Source organism: Odocoileus virginianus, chromosome 27 (assembly GCF_023699985.2).
Source record: "Odocoileus virginianus isolate 20LAN1187 ecotype Illinois chromosome 27, Ovbor_1.2, whole genome shotgun sequence".
Taxonomy (NCBI): domain Eukaryota; kingdom Metazoa; phylum Chordata; class Mammalia; order Artiodactyla; family Cervidae; genus Odocoileus; species Odocoileus virginianus.
Genome location: NC_069700.1, coordinates 1742129 through 1769090, shown reverse-complemented (window position 1 = coordinate 1769090; position 26962 = coordinate 1742129). Strand labels below are relative to the sequence as shown.

At 43.9% G+C, this 26962-nt stretch overlaps 1 protein-coding gene across 1 annotated transcript in view; it reads left to right on the top strand.

The window, feature by feature from the left end:
* Nucleotides 1–26962, top strand: part of F13A1 (coagulation factor XIII A chain) — a 137785-nt gene that overhangs the window by 38493 nt on the left and 72330 nt on the right. The window contains exons 4-6 of the mRNA XM_020873228.2: nt 5169–5420; nt 20546–20664; nt 22848–22955. Coding sequence (XP_020728887.2) covers nt 5169–5420; nt 20546–20664; nt 22848–22955 — 479 coding nt within the window. The remainder of the gene's footprint in view (nt 1–5168; nt 5421–20545; nt 20665–22847; nt 22956–26962) is intronic.

Here is a 26962-nt window from a genome sequence, read left to right as displayed (position 1 = left end):
TCCCAGCCCAAAGATCTCAGTCCATGCCCTGTGTCCATCTCTGCCTGGTGATACAAAGGTCTTGTGTGTGATAATCTCATGGAACCTCAGTTGCCCATCTGTAAAAATTTCCTCATAGGGACCCCAGGAAATAAAATTTCATTCCTATCACATTATTTCCATCTCTATGTGAAGTGCCTTGGCAACACTAAACACCTTTCACAAAAATGAAATTGAACATTTTAGCTGAGTCCAATGAAACTGATAAAAAGTTATAACCAACTTCCTATGTCTTCAACACTCTCTGAGACCGAGGAATTTAACTAGGAGGTTTTAAGGCAATGAAATGTTGACCCAATCACAGTGTAGATGTTTGTTCCTGGTTTGGTAACATATTTCTCTTTGAAGGGAAAACGAGGTGATGGTATTTTCTTCTCAGCCCCAAGTCTTAGACACTGGTGGTTCTTTAGTTGCTAAGTCGTGTCCGACTCTTAGGACCTCCTGGACCGTAGCCTGCTAGATTCCTCTGTCCATGGGATTTCCCAGGCAAGAATACTGGAGTGAGTTGCCATTTCCTTCTCCAGGGGATTCTTCCAGACCCGGGATCAGAGCTGTGTCTCCAGTATCGGCAGGCAGATGCTTTGCCACTGACCAGCCACAGAAACCCCTTGACACAATAAAACACAAAATTCTCAGAGGTTGGCAAATTCTTACTGCAAGGATTCAAGCCAAACTGACTGGGTTCAAATCTCAACCCCAGTTCTCATTGCATCACCCAGGTCAAGTTGCTTCATCTTCTTGTGTGTTCGTTTCCTGATCTGCCACATTAGGATGATGACAGTGATTTGCCTCTCACTGTTGTCCTGGGGAGCGTCCTAAGCAGCACATTCATGGCTTGTCCGTAGCCTGCAAGCTCAGTGAGGACAGGGGTCTGCCTTGCTGACTCTTGTGTCTCCAGCACTTAATGACGCTATTCATGCCTAGCACAGAGTGGGCAGGACTGTTGCAGGAAGAAAAGAGCTCCCAACAAACCATCTTTAGATCAAATCATGACTAGGTTCAAAGCCAGCGTGAGCAAACATGGCTGTCCGTTTCCTTTACATTTTTTTAATGACTTGACTTTGCTAGGTAAAAGTTAGTAGGAGTCTTTGCAATTATAACTTGAAGTATAATAATGGCAATGAATGATCGATGGTATTTCAATGCTCCTGACCATAGTGGGTGTTAGTACAGGATGCCGCTGGAGCTCATAGCACATGGCTTTACGTTGCTGCTGTTCTTTAGTCGCTAAGTTGTGTCTGACTCTTTTGTGACCCCATAGACTATAGCCCACCAGGCTCCTCTATTCATGGGGTTTTGCAGGAAACAGTACTGGAGTGGGCTGCCATTTCCTTCTCCAGGGATCTTCTCCTGCACTGGCGGGCAGATCTCTACTGCTGGGCCCTGGGAAGCCCACAGCTTTAGGTTCACTCTCGCAGGGTTTTTTTGCTGTTCTTAAAGGAGGCTGCTTATATAATTCATTTGAAAATGCCTTTCATCCTCTTTTTTTTAATCTAAGTCTCTCATCATGACATAGATTTTCTCTCCGAAAGTTTATTTTTACCAAACTTGTGTCATATTTAATGCTTGTATTCTAAATCCAAGTCAGTATTTAGTGGCAACAGCTGCCAGGAGTCACTGGAATAAATGAAATATGGTCCTGCTTAGCTGACAAGATTGCATTCGATGTCCATACTCCAGCGCCAGCGGGCTCTCTAAGAGCAACAGAGAAAGGGCAACCTATTCCCCGGGACTGAGCTTGTATGGAGAGGAGCATATACAGGAAGTATGGAGACCTTTGGGACAGACAGCTTTTACAGATGGGTCATGTCCAGGCTTCCCAGAGGCTGAATCCGTGTATTCCCAAGAATACCACCTAGACAACTGTCATAGCTTGGCAGAAAACCATTTTCAAAGCTTTATTGGATTTGCGATAATATTTATTCAGGGCGTTGATAAACGGATACTCCTACAATAGCAAAGCGCCACGGTTCTAATCTTTCCCCCTGGCTTGGGCTGCATGCAATTATTTACATTAAGATTAAGCATCTCACCGAATTACACAGTGGCAACTTACGCAGCCACCTCCTTAGAAAGCTCTGTCTGCAACCGTACACCTACCAAAGCATCCTTTAAATATCCCAGTAATTGGAGAAGCCAAAAAGAAGCATTATTTTTGTTTTAATGTAGAATTCCCTACATGGTTTATGTAAAACAATTGCAGTATGTTTTCAGGAAGTTTCTTCAGCTTACCATCAAAATAATTTTCAGACGTATTAGTCTGATTTGTAATTTTCTCCATGTCTAGAATTGAATGTCTGATGCATTTTGCTGAAGTTTGTAAATGAAACATTTGCTCCAGTTTAAAATACCTAGGGATTTGACTGTTCAGTAAACCAGACTATACATTGAACTGGAAACTAAAGAGTTAAAGAATGCTGTGAGGTTCAATACACTGCAAAGACTGTTTTTCCAGGAACCCATCGGTAAAATTTAGTTTTGATGTTGATCATGAAGTAGGAATTTGGCCCAAAATGGCAACGATAAAGAGAAAAAAGATTTGCTCTGAGATAGCTTATACATCAAGTTTGATGAGCCTGGACATATGGTACAATGCGCTGATGTTTAATTTTCTATTGAAATAATAGCTAAAAATGTGTTATATATGAGAAATTATGTGCAAAGCATCTTATATGTATTATTTTATTTCACCATTGAGTAGTATTATTATTCTTATTTAATGACAGAGAAAAAGAGGAAAATAGAGATTTGTAAAGGTCATGTAATTTATTGTGATTATTTTATTTTTTAATTGGAGGATAATTGCTTCACAGGGCTGTGTTAGTTTCTGCCATACAACACAAATTGGACATATATATATATATATATATATATATATATATCAGTTCAGTTCAGTGTACAGTCGGTCTGACTCTTTGCAACTCCATGGACTGCAGCCCACCAGGCCTCCCTGTCCATCACCAGCTGCCAGAGATTTGCTGAAACTCATGTCCATCAAGTCAGTGATGCCATCCAACCATCTCATCCTCTGTCAATCCCTTCTCTTCCTGCCTTCTATCTTTCCCAGCATCAGGGTCTTTTCTACAGAGTCAGTTCTTTGCATCAGGTGGCTAAAGTATTGGAGCTTTAGTGTCAATCCTTCCAATGAATATTCAGGACTAATTTCCTTTAGGATTGACTGGTTTGATCTCCTTGCAGTCCAAGGGACTCTCAAGAGTCTTTTCCAGCATCACAGCTCAAAAGCATCAATACTTTGGAGCTCAGTTTTCTTTACAGTGCAACTCTCACATCCATACATGACTACCGGAAAAACCGTAGCCTTGACTAGATGGACCTTGGTTGTCAAAGTAATGTCTCTGCTTTTTAATATGCTGTCTAGGTTGGTCATAGCTTTTCTTCCAAGAAGCAAGCGTCTCTTAATTTCATGGCTGCAGTCACCATCTGCAGTGACTTTGTTGCCCCAAAAATGAAGTCTGTTACTGTTTCCATTGTTTCCCCACCTATTTGCCATAAAGTGATGGGACCAGAGGCCGTGATCTTAGTTTTCTGAATTTTTCATTTTAAGCCAGCTTTTTCACTCTCCTCTTTCCCTTTCATCAAGAGGCTCCTTAGTTCCTCTTTGCTTTCTGCCATAAGGGTGGTATCATCTGCATATCTGAGGTTATTGATATTTCTCCTGGCAGTCTTGATTCCAGCTTGTGCTTCATCCAGCCTCGCATTTCACATGACCTGCTCTCCATATAAGTTAAATGAGCAGGGTGACAATATATAGCCTTGTCATACTCCTTTCCCAGTTTGGAACCAGTCTGTTATTCCATGTCCGGTTCTAATGTTGCTTCTTGACCTGCCTACGGATTTCTCAGCAGGCAGGTAAGGTGGTCTGGTTATCCCATCTCTTTAAGAATTTTCCACAGTTTGCTGTGATCCACACAGTCAAAGTCTTTGGCATAGTCAATAAAGCAGAAGTAGATGTCTTTCTGGAACTCTCATGCTTTTTCTGTGATCCAGCAGATGTTGGCTATTCGATCTCTGTTTCCTCTGCCTTTTCTAAATCCTGCTAAATGAAATAAGTCAGAAAGAAAAAGACAAGCTGGAATTCAAAAGTAGGAAGTCAAGAGATACCTGGAGTAACAGGCAAATTTGTCCTAGGAGTACTATATATATATATATACACACACACACATATGTATATATGTATACACACACACACACATATATCTCCCCTTCCTCTTAAGCCTCCCTACCAACCCATGCCATCACACCCTCTTTTAATTTGCCAGAGATTGCAAAGGTAATAAGTAGCATAGCTAAGATTCAAACCTAAACAATTTGCCTCTGGAGCCTGAATTCTTGCCCAAGACATAAGCCTAAGTTTACTAAATACAACATTGGCAGTAAACATGTTTCAGTTAAATACAAAATGAATTACATATGGACAACTTATAAATGGAACTCTATTATAAGTAGTATAACAAATAATGAAATTGCATTCAGAATGCACAAAAATACTTGCCTTATGCCCCTTATGTGTGTTAATTCACTTCAGTCATGTCCGACTGTTTCCAACCCCATGAACTGTAGCCTTCCAGGCTCCTCTGTCCGGGGGATTCTCCGGGCAAGACTACTGGAGTGGACTGCCATGTCCTCCTCCAGAGGATCTTCCCGGCCCTGGGCCGGAGCCTGGCTCTTTCATGTCTCCTTCATTGGCAGGCAGCTTCTTCACCACCAGAGCCGCCTGGAGAGCCCTTATGCCCCTAAAAAAGCCCTTCTAAGTCTTTAGAGAGCAGAATTTCTGGCACTGATGGCTTCACATCACCCTATAAGCTCTGTTTGGTTTTGCATCCAAAATTAGTATTTCTTCATCTTATTTGAGTGCATTGACCAACAAACAAAATCTTTGTAAGTAGTCATTCTTTTTTAAAAAATATGAACCAAACTAATCTGACCTTCAGAAAGTTATGAAAATTGACTGCCATCAGGCAGCAAGTTGGCAGCAAAAGTGAAATTCAAACCCAAGTTTTATCATTTCAAGTCTAATGAATTATTTCCACCTTCGGCTATTAAGGGGACAGTGGGAACAAAGCTAGCTTGTGAAATCTCAGCGCTGTGTTTCTTCTTTCTGCTCATAGGTCGCTACCCCCAGGAGAATAAGGGAACCTACATTCCAGTCCCTGTGGTCTCTGAGCTGCAGAGTGGCAAGTGGGGCGCCAAAGTGATCATGAGAGAGGACAGGTCTGTCCGGCTGTCTGTCCAGTCTTCTCCAGACTGCATTGTGGGGAAGTTCCGCATGTACGTGGCTGTCTGGACCCCCTACGGGGTCATCCGCACCAGCCGAAACCCAGAAACGGACACATACATTCTCTTCAACCCTTGGTGTGAAGGTAAGGGCCTGGTATTTATTATCTCACTACGAAAATAGTTCATATATTTCTAATTCATCTCGTTTTGGATCAATAGCAAAATTATTCTAGAAGACATGTTCCTTTCCTACATCCACTTTCCATGTTTTAAGGACAGAAAATGATGCAAAATTTGCTTTCAGTTTATGAGGCTATAACTTGAAATTAATGCTGCTATAAATTTATTCCAAGAAATAATTGAAGATTGCCTAGAATTGCACAATTAGCTAATTGTGACGTTAATATGCTGATGGTATTGCCTCTGTGTATGTTATTGCTCTGTTTCTTTGCCTTGACTTTCAGAATTGTTAGGATCCAGAAGATAAGACATATAAATATACTAGGTGTTAGTCACTTGATTGTATCTGATTCTTTGTGACTCTGTGGATTGTAGCCCGCCAGGCTCCTCTGTCTGTGGAATTCTCCAGGCCAGAATACTGGAGTGGGTAGCCATTCCCTTCTCCAGGGGAATATGATGGAATACTATGCAGCCATAAAAAATAACATAATTTTACCACTTGCAGCAACATGGATAGACTTGGAAGTCACGCTAAATTAAATAAGTCAGAAAGAAAAAAGGCAAATACTGTATGATGTCACTTATATGTGGAATCTAAAAAATATTACAAACTGGTGAACATACAAAAAACAAGCAGACTCTCAGAGAACAAGCTAAGGATCACCAGTGGGGAAACGGAATAGAGAGGGGCAATATAGAGGTAGGGAATCAAGAGGTGCAAACAATTAGGTATAAAATAAGCTACAAGGACGTATTGTATAGCACAGGGAACATAGCCAATGTTTTATAATAACTATAAATGGAGTGCAATCTTTAAAAATTATGAATCAGTATATCATATATGTACACCTGTAATTTGTATAATATTGCACAGCAACTGTGAAGGTGAAGGTGAAGGTGAAGTCGCTCAGTCGTGTCCGACTCTTTGTGACCCCATGGACTATATCCCACCAGGCTCCTCCATCCATGGAATTTTCTGGGCAAGAGTACTGGAGTGGGTTGCCATTTCCTTCTCCAGGGGATCTTCCCAACTCAGGGATCTAACCCGGGTCTCCCGCGTTGCAGGCAGACGCTTTACCATCTGAGCCAAAACTATTAGGATCCATAATCTGGCTTCAAAAAAATAAAATAAAGTTGACCTTGTCTATAGTGAAACTAACTTATATCTCCTTAATTCAAGTACAGAAAGCATAAGTCTAATGAATTCTGAAAGTTTGTTTAAATGCACAGTGTGTGCAAACTTTATAAATCATAACTCTGGATATGCAAACATGTAACTTTAATATAATACAGCTTAATCTCTACTGCTATTTTGAGTCTTTCCTTCTGGGTGCTGCAGAAGCTTAATCTAGTTATATTCAAATAAACTTAGTCAAGTCCAAGGATTTCTCTACCAATCCAATTTAAGAACTCCATCACACACAGTATTTTTCCCTGTCCCCATCTCTGCCCTTCCTTATTTCTGCCTCCATACTTGGTGCGAGGCTGATCTTAAGTTTCAGAGGCAGATGCGAACATTGCAGTGACACTCAAGGGAGAGAGTCCCCTTTTAGATCTTAAGAAATAAGTAATGAAACATATAAAAGCTGACGTAAGACCAAAGATTTCCCACATCATCCTATTCCATATACATTGCTCTCCAATATCTTCCAAAATGAGTCTGTATTAACGCTGATTTTGAACATGAGAGTTGCACTTGAATCAGGGTGGATATGAACTTACATACAGACAATCAGTGAACAAAGTTTTCTGCTCGGGTATAACATAAATCTGGATCCTCCTGACCCTTTATTTGAGTTATCTATTTCAGTATTCGAGCTAATCCTATGCTCCCCGCCTGCCTCCCCCATCCTCTTATACCCATTAATCCTTATCTATGAGACAAGGTTCAAGGTTGATGGTAACAGCCTGTGGTTTGCCCAGCCTAGAACCCAAAGCACAGTCCAACACCGGGGCTGCATAATGAACCTCACACACAACCAGATACACTGTAACTCCACAGTCAGCAGTGTTATGCTTGCATGTGCACTAACACAGAACGTAACACATGTAATTCATAACGCGGGACTCTTAGAGATGTGATCTGGCAATTAAAAAGGAGATTAAAAAAGAGACCACTGCCCAAGTGGAAAAGATCACACGAGAGGAAATCAGAAGTTGTCAAAATAAAGCCAGGTGGGCAAGATGCTGCAAATACCACACACGCACCATGGAAGTGAAGTCCAAGGTGACTCAGGACACTGGACTGAAAATTACGCAGGCAAGTACAGCAGTGATTGATAAAGAATGTTCTGCTGTGTTGCTGGGGGCCCTTTAGCTTGCTTTGCATTCGTAGGCAATTTATCCTCCTTAATCACTAAATCATTACTGGGGATCAATAGCCATACCGCGTTACTGAGGCCAGGGGTGGATGGAGGGAGAATTATTGGTTAGCTTTTTTATTTAATTGTGCTAACCAGGCTTCAGATCCATCCCAGAAAGGAGCCCTTCTCTGGGTGCTGGAGAGACAACTGAACCCACAAAGGCAGCAGGAGAGTCGGGCATTTAGTGTGAAGTCATCTCACTTTTCTGACCACTCAGGAACTCTGAATTGTTGAATGCATTTTCCTATTTCAGTTCAAACCTTTCCAGATTGGTCATCTAGGATTAGTGCCAGATCGTGTACCTTGAAAGATGTCAACGTCCCAGCCTATGCTTAGTCCTTGGGGCAACATTTGACAGCCCTCTTTGATAGGACATCAGTCATTTTCATGGGGCTCGTCTTTTCTTAACCACTTGTTTCTCACCTCATTCCCCATCACCAATGCTCCCTGAATTCACCCAGGCCTCATCCTAGCACAGTATCTGGTACACACACGCTTGCTCAGTCACTTTGTCGTGTCCGACTCTTTGTAACCCTATGGACTATAGCCCACCATGCTCCTCCGTCCCTGGGATTGTCCAGGCAAGAATGCTGGAGTGGGCTGCCATCTCCTTCTCCAGGGGATCTTGCCGACCCAGGGATCAAGCCTGCATCTCTTGTGTCTCCTGCTTTGGCAGGTGTCTCAGTGGTCTGGTTCATACTTAATGTTTAATAAACGCTTGCTGCATTGATCTAATCATTCCAAGTGAATGCTCTCTAGGTTCACCGCACCCATCCCTACAGATAAGCTGTCAGTGTAACCCCGTGCCTTACCATTTGAAGAAAGTCAAAGTCATGCACAGTGCGTGGGGGACGTGTGCTGTGGGCACATGTGTGTAGACGTCTCTCTTTTAGCATCTGATGCTAAATTAGCATCTGGTATTTCTAACATCTCCCCCAAGTGATTGGTTTCTTTCCTTGTTTCTTTATTTATTTTTTGCCTTTGGCCGCACTGCACAGCATGTGGGACGTTTCTTTCCTGACCAGGGATTGAAGCTGTGCTCCCTGCATTGGCAGCTTGGAATCTCAACCACTGAACCACCAAAGGAGTCCCGCTAACTTTTTATTCACTATAACTTTTGCATTTTCCTTTAAACAAAGAAATCTATCAAATTTAGTGTAATGAAATCAATTTCCAATATCTGGATGCTTTTAATAGGAAGTAATTAATATGAACAAACTGTATATTATTTTGACATTCATTCTTATACTATTTGCTTCGTAATTATACGTGGTCTTTTAGACCCTTCAGTGCAGAACGAAGTGATGTACCAGGCCGGGTATTCCCGGGGTAACAACGACCGACACCCCTTCCTCTTGGAGATCGTTGAGCCCAGACCGAATTTATACCCTCAGGCTAGAGCCATTCATTCATCAATCCACAAATAGTAATGGCATATCTCCCACAATGCTCATGACAGCATAATTACCCATGGGCACTACAGCGCTATTATTTATTCATTCACACATATTAAGGATCAATGCTGAAGTAGGCACTGGGAATATGTTAGTGAAAAAGACAATCTTCGTCCTCAAAGAGCATCTGGTGACGGTTTCACAAATGAGCTGCTAATAAACATGAATTACAACACTGAAAAGCTGGGAAAGGAGTCACGGCAGAACAAGAACGTGTAATGGGGGCACTGGCCTAGTTGGGGAGTGGGGGCAACGGGCTGGTGGATTATCTTTGCACCCTCTGCGGGCCCTAGCAGTCAGATGGTTGGCTAACTGAATTTTTAAGAAGTTTTAACAGAGCTTATGTGACAATTTGAAGCCCCTGTGCATTCAGGCCTTGTATTTAATGAAATAGCATATATCTGTCTTGCAAGTGTCTGAGTCAGTAAAGGCCCATTCATCCTTACAGCAAATGAGCGTTATCTGGTGTGACATCAATCAGAAGCGAACCCAGGGAGCTCACAGTAGACATTATTTTCAGTGGCACATGGATGACCCCAGATTCAAGGTCTGAAGCTGTTTCTGGAAGGAGCAAGGTTGGACGGTCTATTCCAGAATTCAGCTGCCGATTCACTTCATTTAGAATTCCTGAGCTGGGTGGTTCATTTTTTTTTTAGTCATTGGAGTACAATTGCTTTACAATGTTGTGTTAGCTTCTGCCATGCAACAGAGTGAATCAGCTGTGAGCATACATATATCCCCTCCTTCTTCACCCTTCCTCCTACATACCTTCAGAGGATGCTGAAAGCTGGCGTCTTCCTGCATTCTGTGTTTCAGAAAGCAGGATCCTTCTCTTTCAGTCTAACATGGCACAGAGATAAGGCTCGTGAATGTTTGCCGAACTGAATTAATAACCACCACTGCAAGAGGCAGGAAGGGGATTATCAGCTTCATATTTCAAAAGAAAAATCAGACCCTGTGGTATTACATAAAATTTTCAAGGTCATCCAGAAAATCAGGAAACAAGCTGGGGCTAAAACACGGATACACTGCTGCAGGGAAAGATTGAGGACAGGAGAAGAAGGGGGCGACAGAGGATGAGATGGTTGGGTGGCATCACCGACTCAGCAGACATGAGTCTGAAGAAACTCTGGGATATAGTGAAGGACAGGGCAGCCTGGCGTGCTACAGTCCATGGGGTCTAAAAGAGTCAGACATGACTGAGCAACTGAACAACAGGCTCTTTTATTTTCAGAACCAGAATCACTAGTGTCCTGTATTGTGGAATAAGAGAAATAGGAAGTAGATGCCAGCTGGGAAGCTTCTATGATGTTCTAATCAACGCTGGAAAAGCCCACTGTTAAAAATAAATAAATAAAAATAAAACCAGGTTGATAGCTAAAAGATCAAACAAGTTTTCTTTGCAAAAAAAGAAAAAATTTAAACATCCCAACAAGGGCACAGGCTCCCTTTGAGAATATGTGCTAAGTAAAGAATATCTGACATTTTTCTTTGTAGAACTGCTTCATGAATAATAGTCTGTCTTCTAAAGATATTTAAGTACACTAAAAAGTCCTTAACCAGCAAAACTGGAAATATAGCACAAATCAACTAAACTTCCCAAGCTGGCCTGAGCGCTGATATGATGCAGTTTCTTTGCAGAGAATAGACCCAACAGTTGAGAAATCACTTGCTGGTGTCTCATGCGCTGCTTTCATTCCAGAGTTCACAGGCACAAAGGCAGGCCCCTAAGGAGGCTGAATTAAACCGTTTTAGGAAGACAGTGGCTCTGGACCCTTCCAGACATAAAGTGCAGATGCTGGAAATGCCGGTCCTCACTATCCTCCAGGGGCTCTCCTCGTGGCTCAGTGGTACAGAACCCGCCTGCCAGTGCAGGAGACGTAAGAGATGTGGGTTTGAGCCCTGAGTTGGGAAGATTCCCTGGAGGAGGGCATGGCAACCCACCCCAGTATCCTTGCCTCTAGAATCCCCTGGACAGAGGAGCCTGGCAGACTATTGTCCATGGGTTCGAGGAGTCAGAAATGACTTCGTGATTGAGCCCCGGTGGGACAGTGGTCAAGAATCCTCTGGCCAGTGCAGGAGACCCAAGAGACTTGAGTTCAATCCCTGGGTCAGGAAGATGCCCTGGAGCAGAAAATGGCAACCCACTCCAGTATTCTTGCCTGGAAAATTCCATGGACAGAGGAACCTGGCAGGCTACAGTTCGCAAAATCAGACACAGCCGAGCAACCTCAGCAGTAAATATACTGCAGTGTTTCCCAGTGCCCACAGGTGGGAATCATCTGCCCAGAAAACAGCCTCAGGGGTCACCACCCGTCTGATGTACTTGAGATGGAAAACCGTATCATGATGACACCAATCCAGAGTCACATGTGCTCCACAGAGAGGGCCAGTCCCTAGAGCGCTGATGACACCCACCCAGCAGGTCTTGCCCCTGTCTTTAGTGGCACTCAGCTTTTGCATAAAGGGGAGGGGAGTGAAAAGCCTTAGTCACTCAGTCCTGTCCAACCCTTTGCAACCCCACGGACTACAGCCTGCCAGGCTCCTCTGTCTTTGGGATTTCCCAGGCAAGAATACTGGAAGGGAATTGCCATTCGCTTCTCCAGGGGATCATTCCAACCCAGGGATCGGACCTGAGTCTCCCGCACTAAAGGCAGATTCTTTACCCTCTGAACCACCAGGAAAGCGCCCAAAATTGTTTCTAAGTCCTCACTCAAAATCTCTCCTTTCACCAAAAAGGTGAGACATTTCGCCTTTTTTGAAGAGGTCAAACCACCATTGTTTCTAATGGATCTCAAAACAGAACCAGACTGTGACTTAAGCTGTTCAAGAGTCTCATTGGAGATAAAATATAGGAGAGCACTCTAGCTCCACGATTTTCTCTGGTCCCTTTGCCAGGCTTGACTTTAACGACCTTAGAAGTGGGGCTTGCTTTAACTTTAAAATCGCGTGAAAATAAGCAAAAGGAAATTTTCAGCCCAGGTGGTGATGAATAGCCCTCCTTCGCCCTCCGAGGTTATGCAGATACTAAAATCAATAGGCTTAGCATTCATTTTTACATGTTTGTTATAAATTCTTACTTTCTCTGGGTGGGGAGGCCAGTGGTAATTTCCAAGGGGGCCAGAAATCAGCCCTGGAAGTGAGTCCTAGCAGTTCTCAGCTCACAATTTTCTTTTTTTTTTTAGCTGCGCTACTCCTCCCACTGGAGGAATTATAAAATCAGTGAGGCCATTCTGCTTCACCCCTCGCCTCCTGGTAGTCGCCCGGGAGGAGTGGTTGTTCACAAGGCACGGAGGTCTGCTCTGGGTAAAGGCACGGAGGCATGACCCCGCGCTCAGCAACGGCGCCGAGTTTCCGTGTGGGTTTCACTGTTGGAGCTGGTTGTTGGCCAGAGGTCGCTTAGGGTCAAGAGGTTGTCAGCAGGTCCCTGGTGCTGCCGTTCCAGCTCTACGGCCCTCCAGACCTGGTTTCTCCCAGCAGCTCTCCCAGAGTTGAGAAGTATCGTCCCCACACTCGCACATGCGTGTGCGCACACTCACACACACACACACACACACACACACTCCACTTTCTCACACTTCAGGTTGTTGGTTGACTAGAACAGTGAGTTGCTTGTCAGCTTATTTTCCTTTTAATAAAATAATAGTATCCTTCATTTGACTAAAGTACAGAACCAATCTCTTCCCACCTCCATCATCAGATCTAGAAAACCTCACTATACCTTTCAAACTAAGAAAAGAAATTTCTTTAAAAACAAACAAAAACCACACCCCCCAAAACCAACAACATCTCAAGAGGCAAATGATTGAGTTTTCCTGTTTTTGTCAGCCTATCAAACACAGAGAGTTTGAGGTTTCAGAGTTTCCATGGTGATGAGATTTTTTTTTTAATCCTAGCTTTGGACAACTATATTTTAAAGTGACAGATCTGAATAAAAAGAGGGGAAAGAAAGCTCTGCTCTCCACATTCAATCTTCCTTTAAAATCATAAATAAATTTAAAATTAAAATCGAGGCTCCGCATTTGATCCCCCTGCCTTGTTGTGGAGTCATGATTATGCCTGCCTGTTTCGAGCTGAGTTTTAATTCAGCGGCTGGAAGGAAAGGAGTGGGCTACACTCAAGCTACAGAACTCCTTCCTATTCATGACTTGCCACCTAAATTTATGACTTCTCATCAACAATCACCCAAAGCCCAAAAGTAAATCCTTCATTCTCTTGGACTTGCCTCTCACTCTCCGAGCCCCGGACATCCATCCCTGTCTCTCATTCCAGTGGGTGGTGTTTATTTTGCCACGTTCCCAGGCGCAGGGCACCGGGCTATGTGGAGACAGTGACTTGATCCCTCGGACTCAGCATCATAGTCTATTTGGGGGACAGCTTGGTATTAAAACCCTGGCTTCACCTCTCAGCTGCACAGTGACCTTGGGAAAGATACTCTTCTTGTCTCTTCCTCGGTTTCCTCATCTGTGAAGTGGGGAAAATGCAGTGCCTTCCTCTGAGAGACGTCATGGGATGTTTTTAGAGAAACGATCTCACGTACTTATTTGTTTGGCCGTGCGGGGTCTTTGCTGCTGCTCAGGCTTTCCTCTCGCTGTGGAGCGCGGGGGTCACCCCTCCTCGAGGTAGGGGGGCTTCCTGCGGAGCGGCGTCTCTCGTTTCAGCCCCTGGGCTCTGGAGCACGGGCTCATCGGCGGGGCGCAGTCTTAGCTACTCCGAGGCATGTGGGGTCTTCCTGGATCAGGGATTGAACTCGAGTCTCCTGCGTTGGCAGGTGGATTCTTTACCACTGAGCTACCAGGGAAGTCCTCACGATGAGTTTTAACAAGTTTGTTTTTGCATCACGTTAGAAAGTTCCTGGCATGGAGTAAACACTATACACATACTTGTTCCAGAAATCATGAACTCGCAGAACAGGCTGTGTGTAGCGGGGGCATGGCACTGCAGCATCCGCAGGTCACTGCAGAACAAGGCCTCACCCAGCCCGTGCCGGAAGGACAGCGTAGAGGAGACTTCAAGAAGGGGGAAGAGTTATAACCGTGTGAAGGCATCTGTTGATTATAAGGACATTGACAGTAAAGAGAGCACACCGTGTTGTTCCTGAAGAAAAAATAATGCAAAAAAAGCTGAACTTTTTAAGGTCTTCTTAAACAGGTAGTTTCATGTAAATGCAACCAGATTAAAAACAACTTTTTTTACTCATGATGAAAGTCTTATGACAGACACAAAAAATAATGAAAGCATATAGAAAAGCTCAGAGATCTACAAATCACTGTTACCATTTTGGTGAACTTCCATCCATCTAACGTATTTCTGAATAGTTTTATTTTTGTGAGAGTTGAGTGAAGTCTCTCAGTCGTGTCTGACTCTTTGCCACCCCATGGACTGTAGCCTGCCAGACTCCTCCATCCATGGGATTTCCCAAGCAAGAATACTGGAGTGGGGCTGCTATTTCCTTCTCCAGGGGATCTTCCTGACCCAGGGATCAAACCCAGGTCTCCCACACTGCAGGCAGACGCTTTACCATCTGAGCCACCAGCGAAGCCAAGTTTTATATTTAATTGACCATTAATTGAATACATTGTCCTTTAAAATATACACTTATGTATGTATATAAAGGGGGCTTCCCTGGTGGCTCAGTAGTAAAGAATTCGCCTGCCAATGCAGGAGATGCAGGATACACCTGTTCAATCCCTGGGTGGGGAAGATCCTCTGGAGGAACAAATGGCAGCCAACTCCAATTTTCTTGCTGGGAAATCCCATGGACAGAGGAGCCTGGCAGGCGCAGTCCATGGGGTTGCAAAAGAATAGGACACGACTTAGCAACTAAAGCACCACCACCACAGTCATTACAGAAATGCAAATTAAAACCATAATGAGATATTATCTCATAGCTGTTAGAATGGCCATCACCAAAAAGACAAGAGATAGCAAACATTTGCATGGGTCTCACGTTTCTCTAACCCCTGAATTTTCTATTAAGCTTTTAGTTCTACCCAGCGGCTTCCCTGGTGGCTCAGACAGTAAAGAATCCACCTGCAATGTGGGAAACCTGAGTTCGATTCCTGGGTTGGGAAGATCCCCTGGAGAAGGAAAAGGCTGCCCACTCCAGTGTTCTGGCCTGGAGCATTCCATGGACACAGGAGCTGGCAGGCTACAGTCCGTGGGGCTGCAGAGTCAGACATGACTGGAGATTCAATCAGATTCATCTGTAAGTGAGTCGTTTCCTTTTTCCTTTGGAGCAGGTGTGGAGAGAGCCCTGAGGAAGCATCTGGTTCTTAAGTCAGATGCTGTGTGCTTCCTGGGCATTCATCCTACCAGGAGACACAGTGTCTGCACGTCGGTTTTTTTGTGATGCTCAGATTTACCAGTGAGAGCGGGGTTATCAGTTTCATCCATCCATTATGAAGTTCCCCATTAGCCTTTTAAAAACGATTCTAGCTTAGATCCACCAATTCATTAGGGATTGCAAAATGGTGGCAGTCTCATCTCCCACTCATTTTGCATTTATTAGCGCCAATGATTTCAGTGCCTTGAGGTAGTATTCACATAAGCAAGTCTAGATACATGGCCCTTTCCTTATTTCTAAGTTCTTAGAATAATGGGTTGATTTGTAGTACCCTACAATGGTGCCCAATACATTTTTTAAATCCATGAAACTATAAATATTAAAATATTTCATGTGTCCTAATCTTTTGCAGTGACTATTATTTTTTATATTTTAATTGTGCCATCCTTGGCCAGTGGGAGTTTTTTTAAGTTGATTTCTGATTTCTTTGTCATGAGTCCTAGAATCTTTAACAGCCTTCTTGTTTTCTGGTAGGAAGAAGCACTTCAGGCTAGCCTTATACATTTCCCTGACCAAGACCTCCAGTCATTTTTCTTAAGGAGCCCAGATACCTTTTAATGGGGAGGGGAGAGGAGGAGAAATGGCACTCAGAGACCATAATCAGGCTCAAGGGCACTTTCTGCTGTTACACTGGTTGTTTTCTCTAGCTCTTTTCAGTGGACAGAATTAAAAAAAAAATGTGATTCTTTAAAGAGAAAATGCATCATGAGTTTTTATGCTTTTTTTTTTTTTTGCTAAAATCCTTTTATTTGATATTTTTTTATAATGGAACTAATTTTTTTATTATTATGCTCTGTTTGAAACACTTCAAAGTATCGCAAGGGCAGTGGAAATAGGCAAATCTGTTAGTAATAATGTTTACTGGTGAAAAATCATAGTGTTAGTTGCTCAGTCACGGCTGACTCTTTGTAGCCCACCAGGCTCCTCTGGCTATGGGATTCTCCAGGCAAGTGTATTGGAGTGGGGAGCCATTTGTTTCTCCAGGGGATCTTCCCAACTCAGGAACTGAACCCAGGTCTCCTGCACAGCAGGCAGATTCTTTACAGTCTGAGCCGCCAGGGAAGCAGTGAATGCAAAAATTAATTTATCAGTCATGTGGGCAAAAGCACAACTGTATGGGAAGAACAACCAGCCTCACCCTTCATATGTATTCTTTCTTATTTTCTTTTTGTAACTTCCCCAAACAGACATACACAACAGTAGTTTAAAATGGCCATCTCCCGACATTTAAATGAATCAAATTCTCCAATGGGTGAATAAAATTATGACTAGTAACCTGGAACTCAGCTGAGTAAGGCACTTTGGAGCCTTAAGTGGGGATGCCTTCCAATTTCAGAGTGATATGTCCTCAGTCTGTATCATCATTTTAGTGAAAAATCAGAAAATAATTCTGGTGGAATGAGTTTCACCTCCCAACAGGATTAACAGATGCATTCACTGAAGTTCCTATTCTTCATTTGTGGACTGTGAAGAAATGAATGGTAACTGGAAGACCCATGGGATTCTAGGTCCAGCAGCAGATGGAATGACAATAGACCAGGACAAAATCACCTATATTTTGACATACAAAGGCAGCTGCAGCTTTAAATGACTTAACTGCAGACCAGCTGCACTACAGCTTTTTCAAATGACAAAAATACAAAAAGTTTGTGTTACAAAAACATTTCAGGGAAAGTGTAGCCTAGCAAAACAAAAGCACTGAAAAAGTATCTTGCTCAAGAGAGGTCAGCTTGGAAAAGTTATTACCAAATCTAAACATCTTCTATTTCATACAAACTCTACTCAGAAATAGCTCTGAGACTTCTTTCTGGTTGAAAGTATCAAAGGGTTTATTTGTCAAGAAAGAAATAACTTAATTGACAAGGATGGATAGAATGAGTTCATACTCTTCAAGATTTCTGCAGTGTTGGGGTACCAACAAACATCCTTTAATGGCAGAATGTAGTAATCACGGAATTAATTATTGCTAAAGTAGTTTTCATATGAAAAAGGAGAAAAAAATCAAATTAAACTTGACACAATCTGACCAAACACGTCTCAATTTACAGCTTAAAGGTTATTTTACAAAATATCTACATTTACACGATAGGTTACCCATAGCATTTTAAGATGAAAGTTCTTTTCATTTATCCTGGCATGCCATAAATGAATAAACTACACTGTTTAAAGACTTATTTAATATGCTTCTCCTTATTAAATTTGCTGCTGCCGTATAGTCACTGAGTCATATCTCTTTGCAACCCCATGGACTGTAGCCTGCCAGGCTCCTCTGTCCATGGGATTTTCCAGACAAGAATACTAGAGTGGGTTGCCATTTCCTCCTCCAGGGGATCTTCCCAATCCAAGGATTAAATCCAAGTCTTCTGCATTGGCAGGTGGATCCTTTACCACTGAACCACTAGGAAAGACCTTATTAAATTTATTTATTCAATAAATTTTTCTTTCTCTGAGTCACAAAAAGGAAAAATCTGACATTTAATAGATGAATAGAAGAAGTAAGCACACTAATAACTTTCAGGGATAAAAAGCAGATTAGTGTTTCCCTGGTAGGGGTGGGGGGTCTGAGACAGGTTTGGGAGGGAGGAATTACAAAGAGGAACAAGGAAATTTGGGGGCGTGACATATATGTTTATTGGGCTTCCCAGGTGCTGCTAGTGATAAAGAACCTTCTTGCCAATGCAGGAGACATAAGAGACAGGGGTCCAATCCCTGGATTGGGAAGATCCCCTGGAGAAGGGCATGGCAACCCACTCCAGTATTCTTGCCTGGAAAATCCCATAGACAGAGGAGCCTGGCCAGCTACAGTCCCTTGGATCACAAAGAATCAGATACAACTGAAGTGACTTAGCATGCATGCATGCCTATGTTTATTATTTTGGTCATTGGGCAGTAGTATGCATGTAAATGTGATTATGTGTGTCAGTGCATGCGTGCATTGACAGCTGCATGAAACCAGGCAAATGGTAGCCAAGAGGCAAAGAGCAGAAAGGAAGTTACAAGAAAGTGCTGGAGTGCAGAGCAGACCATTAGATCTCCAGAAGATCTGATCAATGCTATAATACGGCCCGGAAGGGGGCTCCAAGCTGGTTGGATGGAGCAGCACCGGGCAAACTTTAATATATACACAGATCCCTGGGGACCTTGTTAATATGCAGATTCTGACTCCGTGGGTCTGAGCTGAGGCCTGAAATTGCATTTCTCACAAGGTTCCAGGCGGTGCTGACGCTGCTGGTCTTTCCACCGTTTGTAACATCAGGGGGCTGGGACATTTGTTCTCAACTGTGGCTGCATATCAGACTCACAGGAGAGCTTAAAATTAGCTCATTAGTTAATTAATTCATTTTTTAAAAGCCTGCTGCCTGGATCTCACTCCTGCTCCCAGAGATTCTGATCCGACTGATCTAGAGTTCAACTCAGGAATCTACAGTTTTTAAATCTACCCGAATGATTCTAATGTGCAACCCTGAATATTCATTGGAAGGACTGATGTTGAAGTTGAAACTCCAATATTTCAGCCACCTTATGTAAAGAGCTGACTCATTAGAAAAGACCCTGATGCTGGGAAAGATTGAAGGCAGGAGGTGAAGGGGTCAACAGAGGATGAGGTGGTTGAATGGCATCATCGACTCAATGGACATGAGTTTGAGCAAACTCCGAGAGATAGAACAGGGAAGCTTGGCATGCTGTGGTCCATGGGGTCAGAGAGAGTCGGACACGACCGAGCAACTGAGCAACAACAACTCCAGAGGGATGGTAAAAGCCTTACCAGGAAATGGGAAGGAAAGACCCCCAAGAAAGTAGCAGGGTGGCAAGGATGACCTGGGCCAGAGAAATGTGATGAGCCATGTCTCTGTTCAGACCTGAAACTGACAACTGCCAAGGACGCATGCTGACCTAAGTAGAACTTATCCCTGTGTGGTCCCGTGTGTGTTAAAGATGCTTTGGCTGCTCTCATGCCTGGCCTGGGAATAAGTACCAGGCTGGTTCCTCAGTAGGCAGGTGGGGAGCAAGGCTTTCCTGAGATTAGAGCCACAGGCAGGAAGAGTCCTTGTGGGCTTCCCTGGCGGCTCAGGGCAGAGAATCCGCGTGCCAATGCAGGAGGCGTGGGTTCAACCCTTGATCCGGGAGGAATCCACTTGCTGCTGAGCAACCAAGGCCGGGGGCCACAGCTATTGAGCCTGTGCTCTAGAGTCCGGGAGCCACGTCGAGAGGAGCCACTGCTCTGAGAAGCCCTCCGGCCGCCTCTCCAGAGCAGCGCCCGCTCCCTACAGCCAGGAGAAGCCCACCCCGCGATGGAGACCCAGCACAGCCAAAAACCAGTAAACTAACGTTTCTGAAAAAGATGAGAAAAGTCCTTGCAGTGGAGGAAGAGGGTCAGAGAGGCGGATCGGACGCGCTCGTACCAGCACATGCACCAACTCTGTTCCCTGAAGGAGACGATGCCCAGCCTCCCTCCTCTCCCGATGGGCCACAAACCAGGCATGACCCATGAACTCTCCAGCCTGCTGATGTGCCCAGACTTGTTATAAAATCATCTCTAATTCTTTTAATGTTAATACTTTGGAAATTATTTTTTGATCTGTGTTACAGATTTTTATCTACATTATAGAATCCTGATTCTGAAACCACTGATGCACCAGAATCCTAAAATGTTTCAGGAGACTCATCAGTTTGATTGTGCTACTTGGAACTTAGCCAAAGCTTGTCAAGATTTTGATGACAAGTGTCATTGTTTGCAGACTGATCTTGGCTAGTTTTGTTCACCATTGTTAAAATCACCTATTGTGAAATGAGCTACCTTTAGTGAAACAAAAGACTTTTTCCCATTTGGTTGAGTAATTGCAATTTATGATCAGAATAAACTTTCAAGTGTGCAGAAACTTTCTGGTTTGGTTAATAGTCATTTTGTTTAAATTCTAATGCAGAGGATGCTGTGTACTTGGATAATGAAAAAGAAAGAGAAGAATATGTCCTGAATGACATCGGGGTTATTTTTCATGGAGACTTCAATGACATCAAGAGCAGGAGCTGGAGCTACGGTCAGGTGAGCCACTTAACATTTGTCATTGTCAAGGACATCTTCACTCATATTTTCAGTCCCATGTATCACTGCAGGGTGCTAAGTGTCAATATTGGACAAGCACAATTTCCTGCTTTTCAGGATCTGAGTCTCTAAGACAGCCTGGGTGCAGACTTAGAAGGGCACCTGCATAATTTATCAGCTGAAATTACATATTTCCGGTTATTACAATGTTACAGAGATCGGAGCCTGTATGGTTGGCATGGCATTCCAGTGAGAAAGCTTTGGCATTTCAGAACAGTGAAATTCCACGAGCTCAGACTCCGGTATCCAACCTGGGCTCCTGCTGTTGTGCTGTGCTCCATCACGTCCCACTCTTTGTGACCCCAGGGACCATAGCCCACCAGGCTACTCCAGGCAAGAATACTGAACTGCCATTTGCTGCTCCAGGGGATTCTCCCGATCCAGGGATCAAGCCCGTGTCCCCTATGTCTCCTGCTTTGGCAGACTGTACCACTGGTGCCACCTGTGCAGGCTCTCCATCTTGGTTGATGCTAACTAACTGTTGAGAATCACACGCCCACTGTTCAGCTTTGCCCACCTGCATTTCTGACATCCTGCCTGGCTGAGGATCAGTGTGTTCTTCCCCTGTTTGGGGATCCTTGCCTGGCTCCCCAGTTCCAAGCCCTCCACTACCTGAGTGACATACAACCCGTGACCATAGCTTATTGTCTGATGTCCTTGCCTTGGGTCCCTAATTCCTAACCTTTAAATGTGATTCTATTTATGCTCCCAATGTAAGAACAGAGAGAGAGAGAGAGAGCTAACCAGGAAAAAAGCTCAATCAGGTGGGTAGCAAGGAGGCCTGGGAAAGGGTGCCAAGCATGATGCGGGGCCCTTAGCCAACACGGATAGATGCCCTGGAGCACACTTGCTGCTTCTCTCTGCTCTCATTCAGAGTCCATTAATTTGGGTGTTTCAGCCCAATCAACCACCCAAGCCAGTAGTTTGCAATGAGGCAATGTAACTAGCTCTCTGATGATGTCTTTACTGTTCTGTTGACCGCTGTCATGCCCCACAGACACAGCTGAAAGATGCTGCCTCATAGGAACCAGAGTAATGAGTTCTTACCTGGAGAGCTAGTGCGATTACCCATTCCTGCAGCCATCACGTCAGTTTAGGAGACACCCAGAGTTGGTATTCGAATTGGATTTTAATGGAGAATTACCTGGTAATCAGCCATTAAGACAGTGGTGTCTGTCCTAACCACTGGGTAGATAATATACAGGGTTTCTGTATTCAGGGAAATTTCCTGCACAGTGAGGTGCAGTACAGGTATCATCTTCCAGTTTTACCATTTTTAAAAACTATTTTTGTCTTTGCTCCATTTTTGGAAGATTCTGGTGTTCTGTGTAGTTCGGAGTTCTTTCTAAGGAGACTGAACCGATTGCCAGGCTTGATAGTATAATCTTTCTCTAAACCTTCCTGACCTCTCTTTGACCCTGGAGTCCGCCTCGTCTCGGAAGAGAGGGAACCGCGGGCAGAGGTTCTCTGCGTGAGGTTCCCCTGCCTTTTATGGCGCACGCGCTGCAGGCCTGAAGCGCCTTCCCGAGGTGGACGTGAGCCATTTATTTCTCAGATGCAGAAGGACTCATGTGACTTTTGGGGTCTCGAGACTCTGGCCTGACCTTGGTAAATGGTTCATCCCACTGCCGGATATCCCAGGCGCCAATACATAGGAGAGGTCCTCTGAGTTAACCCTACAACTAACCCTACAATTTTCTAAAGAACATCAAGCCAGTTCTTGGTTCTTTGCCCCCTGTTTTTGGCCCCATGGCCTGGCAGGTGAGACCTTAGTTCCTCACAGGGGTTGAACTTGCACCCTTTATGCTGGAAGCATGGAGTCTTACCCACTGGACTGCAGGGAAGTCCTCGTTCTTGACCCTTGAGCATAGCAGCTTGCTAGTAGTTTTATTCATACTTCTAGCTAGCTTGTAAGTTCTTATCCATTATATTGAAAAATAAAAGAAGATGTCTCCTTCCTTCCACCTTAAATATTTCACACTAAAGATCATGAGTGATTTCCATACAGGAAATACACATTTCTAAACATTAGGCTGTGGTCTCATTTTATCTTTTGGCAGAGAATGAATGTCTTGTTTGCAGATTGGACATTAAGTAGTTTCTCATTTTTTTCCCCCAAATAGTTTGAGGATAGCATCCTTGACGCTTGCCTGTTTGTGATGGACAAAGCAAATATGGACCTTTCCGGCAGAGGGAATCCCATCAAAGTCAGCCGTGTTGGGTCAGCCATGGTAAGAACAACTACTGATGACTATAATTAGATATGTCATTTGCCTCCATAATTAGATATGTCATTTGCCTCCATATGGGTGTCAGTTCATTAAGAGCTGTTGAAATAGTGACTTACACTTAATAAACTTTTACTTGGAAGAGTCTGTAATTCCCCGAACTTTTCATGTGCCATAAAACTAAATTCTTATCTCAGTACTATATGTGGCTTTGGCTTCAGACAAATGCTAATAGGTCACATGATAGTACAGATCGCTTATTCTTAAGCATCTTTACCTGGGGAGTGAGAGAGACCATGACGAAATGTCAGTAACTATAATCAATCGATCAATCAATTGATCAAACACCAAAGAGCAGCAAAAAAAAAACTGTCAAGCATAATTTATCTACATTCACACCCACAGTAAGAGTGAAGAAATAAATGACTAATCCTATTCTATTCCAACAATACCTCAGCATAGGACTGTATATTGGCAGTTTATGAAATGGGTGTTGATTCTTCAGAGTAAACACATGAGTTAAGGGGGGAAGGGCTGGCATTATGCATTCCGTTTTGCAAGTTAGAAAGCAGTGTGCTGACAGTTGGTCAGTGACAAAGCCTCAGTCCTCAGCTAGATCCCAGGTCTGCTGACTCCAGACCTAGGCACTTTCTACCTTCCTTGCTGGTCTCGGCAGGAGATCCTGGAGCATCTTTGAGGATGCACAGACCCTGCACTGGAACTGCTTCCTGGGGGAGGAGACACTATTCTCATGATCGAGGAGGCTGGGAGTCCGGTGTGGGCAGTGGATTAAACGTGTCGTCTAGGTCCCAGGCAGCCCTGGACTGTGCTGACACGTGGGACGCACAGACTGTCTTTGGTGCGTGACAGCAAGTCAGATCTGTCGATACAAGCATGCGTGCCCGTGTGCCCAGTCGCTTCGGTCACGTCCGACTCTTTGCAGAACTGTGGACTCTGGCCCGCCAGGCTCCTCTGTCCATGGGACTCTCCAGGCAAGAATATTGGAGTGCGTTGCCATGCTCTCCTCCAGGGGATCTTCCCAACCCAGGACTGAACTTGCATCTCCTGGGTTTCCTGCACCCACGGAGTCACTTGGGAAGCCCAAATATAAGCAGAATATTCCTAAAAAAACAGTAAGCTAGGTGCTATTGATACTTCATTCAGTAAAAAACTGAGCAAAATCTACTTCTTCTGCTACCAGTTTTCTTAACTTTTTCTTTAAAGACTTCTTCTATGTGGACCGTTTTTAAAGTCGTTATTGAATTTGTTACTATATTGCTTCTGGTTTATGTTTTGGTTTTGTGGCTGGGAGATCTTAGCTCCCCAACCAGGGACTGAACCCACACACCCTGCCCTGGAAGGCAAAATCTTAACCACTGACCCATAGGGCAGTCCCCCAATTTTCTCAAGTTTTATTTTTTAAAATATCTCTCCTAAAGACTGCTATCTTTGAGTCTGATTTCAGTGAAATAACATCAAATATCAATTTTATAAAAATATTAGACTGAGAATAATAGGAAATGCAATTTCTAGTTAGCACTTAAGAACAAAGATCGTTAAATTAACAATTTGGCTATGTGTAAATTTAAGAAAAGCGAAACTTTAAAAGGAAGGAAAGGTAAAAACGAACATTTAAAGGCATTTTTTTTCATTGTTGTTAGTTTATGTCTGTGACATAAAATATGCAAATGAAAAGATAATAAATTCTAAATAATTTAGGAATTTCTTTTTAATAACTGTTTATAACAACATACATGAGACCTTTGGTCACTGTTTTTCCTGATTCACAGACAAGAGCCCCCTTTTCTTCTTCTTTGGAGTTACCATGACAGTTTTGCAGTGAGAAAGGAAGCAGTTACTGGCAGTGGTTGGATGCAAACGAATTCCTTAGGCACTCTGAAATGGCATGCTCACCAGCCCGAGCTTACTCACACATCGTGTGTACTTTTACAAGTGTAGAGATCACTGCCTAACACAAGCAAAGCAGGAGGAGGATGAACAGGAAGCAATGAACCCAGTACTTCCTATGTTGGCACCTGGCCAAGTGAAAGCTAAGTCTTGAATGAAGCACATCTATCCTAATGCAAATTGCCTTGCAATTTTATTAATCATAGGAAGCCTATGAAGTTCTGATTTTGAAGATCTATAACCCACTTACAAGATATAGAACTGGGCAGGATCTATTTGGGGATTTGATTTGGTTTTCTTTCTGGAGGGGGAGGCCTTGGGTGTTAGGGGAGAACAGTCCCCCCCCCCCCCCCCCCGGCAGTATCTTTTTTTTCACCACCACCATTGTTTACATCCACAAAATGGATATTTGATAATTTTCAAAATCGTTTTACATCTATTATCTCCTTTAATCCTTAGAAGAGCTCCCAAATCCATTCAGTTACAGTGATTTTAGGAATTAAAACATTGAGCCTCTAAAAATCAACAAAAACCATGAAACTTTCCCAAGAAATCCATTGTTTTCTAGTCACTCCGGGAGCTTCTTTCCTGTTCACAAGTCCTGGAAATCTATCATGAACTGCTGAGGGAAGTTAGGCAAAGACCAAAAGAAAAATAAATAAAAACAAAAACCCCTCAAATTTCTCAGTAAAGATTTGCCTTAAAATATAAGAAGACGTATTTAGGGAGCCCAGAAGGAAAGTGTTGTGAAGTTGCTTGAGTTTAGCCAGAATCCTGGGTCCTAGCAGATGGGCCTGTAGATGTTTTCTAGGGAGTTGATCCTGTCCATCGGAAGAACAGAGGGAGCTGTGTGTGGTCACTTTCAAACTTCTCAACCCTCTCCCCAGCCTGGTCAGAGGCAGGAGGTTCTTTTTATAGGAAACACATTTTGGCACCAGATGCATCATGATATGCAAACTCTCTGGGAAGGATAACACACTGGCTGCAGTTCATGCCAAGATGAAAGTGATGGCAGGCAGAAATTTCCTGGGATCAGCTATTGCCAGGAAGGAGTGGATGAATGGCCCGGTGCTGGCTGGACCCCTGAGGAGGGTAGAGGCAAGAGCAGATGACCGGGGCCCCAGAGACAGATTTGCTCCCTGTGGTCACGGCCACGTCCAGCACTGAAGGTGAGCCAGGAATCTGCGGAAAGAAGGTGGGTTGCAGTCTTTCTAACGATGATGCTGATAATGACAGTGTCAGTCTGGCTTCTCAGTGCCCAGATAAAAACTTTATTGTCTAGTATTTATGACCTTGGGTGGTTCTTTTTTAAAATATTTATTTGTCTGTGGCAAGTCTTAGCTGAGGCATGAGGGATCTTCGACCTTTGTCATGGCACTTTGGGTCTTTTAGCTGCAGCATGTGGGATCTGGTTCCCTGACCAGGGATCGAACCCAGGCCCCCTGCACTGGGAGCTGGGAATCTCAGCCACTGGGCCACCAGGGAAGTGCCCCCTTGGTGGTTCCTCGTCGTGGGGGCTGTCCTTCACACCAGAGGACGTTTAGGAGCATTCCTGGCTTCTACCCCAGAGATGTCAGGAGCACCTCCCTCACCAGCTGTGACAACCAAGAAGGCCTTTGGATATTTCCGAATGCCCGCTGAGGTCTAAGTCACAGCCCCGAGCCCCTCCAAGGCTCAGCCTCCCTGCATGCGCAGTGGTCAAGGCCCTTTCTTCTTGCCTGCATGGATGATCTGCCTTCTGACCTTGTTCAAATCCTGCGCGTTTCCTTTCTCTGCTGAAGAGAGGGTGGAGACAGCATCTCCCGGGAGGGCCTGGCCCAGGTCACACCAGGCCTCTTGGTTCGGACCCTTCCTCCCGCTTCCTGTGTGACCTGGGCCCAGCACTCAACTTCTGCAGGCCTCACCTCAGCTTTAAAATGGAATTCTGTCTCTGTCCTCAGATCACATTTGTTATTCCCAGTGGCAGCAAGAACGTCCTTTTCTTCTTCAAAACGGTGTTCTTTTTTCTTCTATTTTTTCCCCTTTATACATTCCGTATCTTATTTGGTTCTTATTTTGAGTTGCTGTTACTCCACTTTGATGTGAAAATCGGAAAAGTTTAT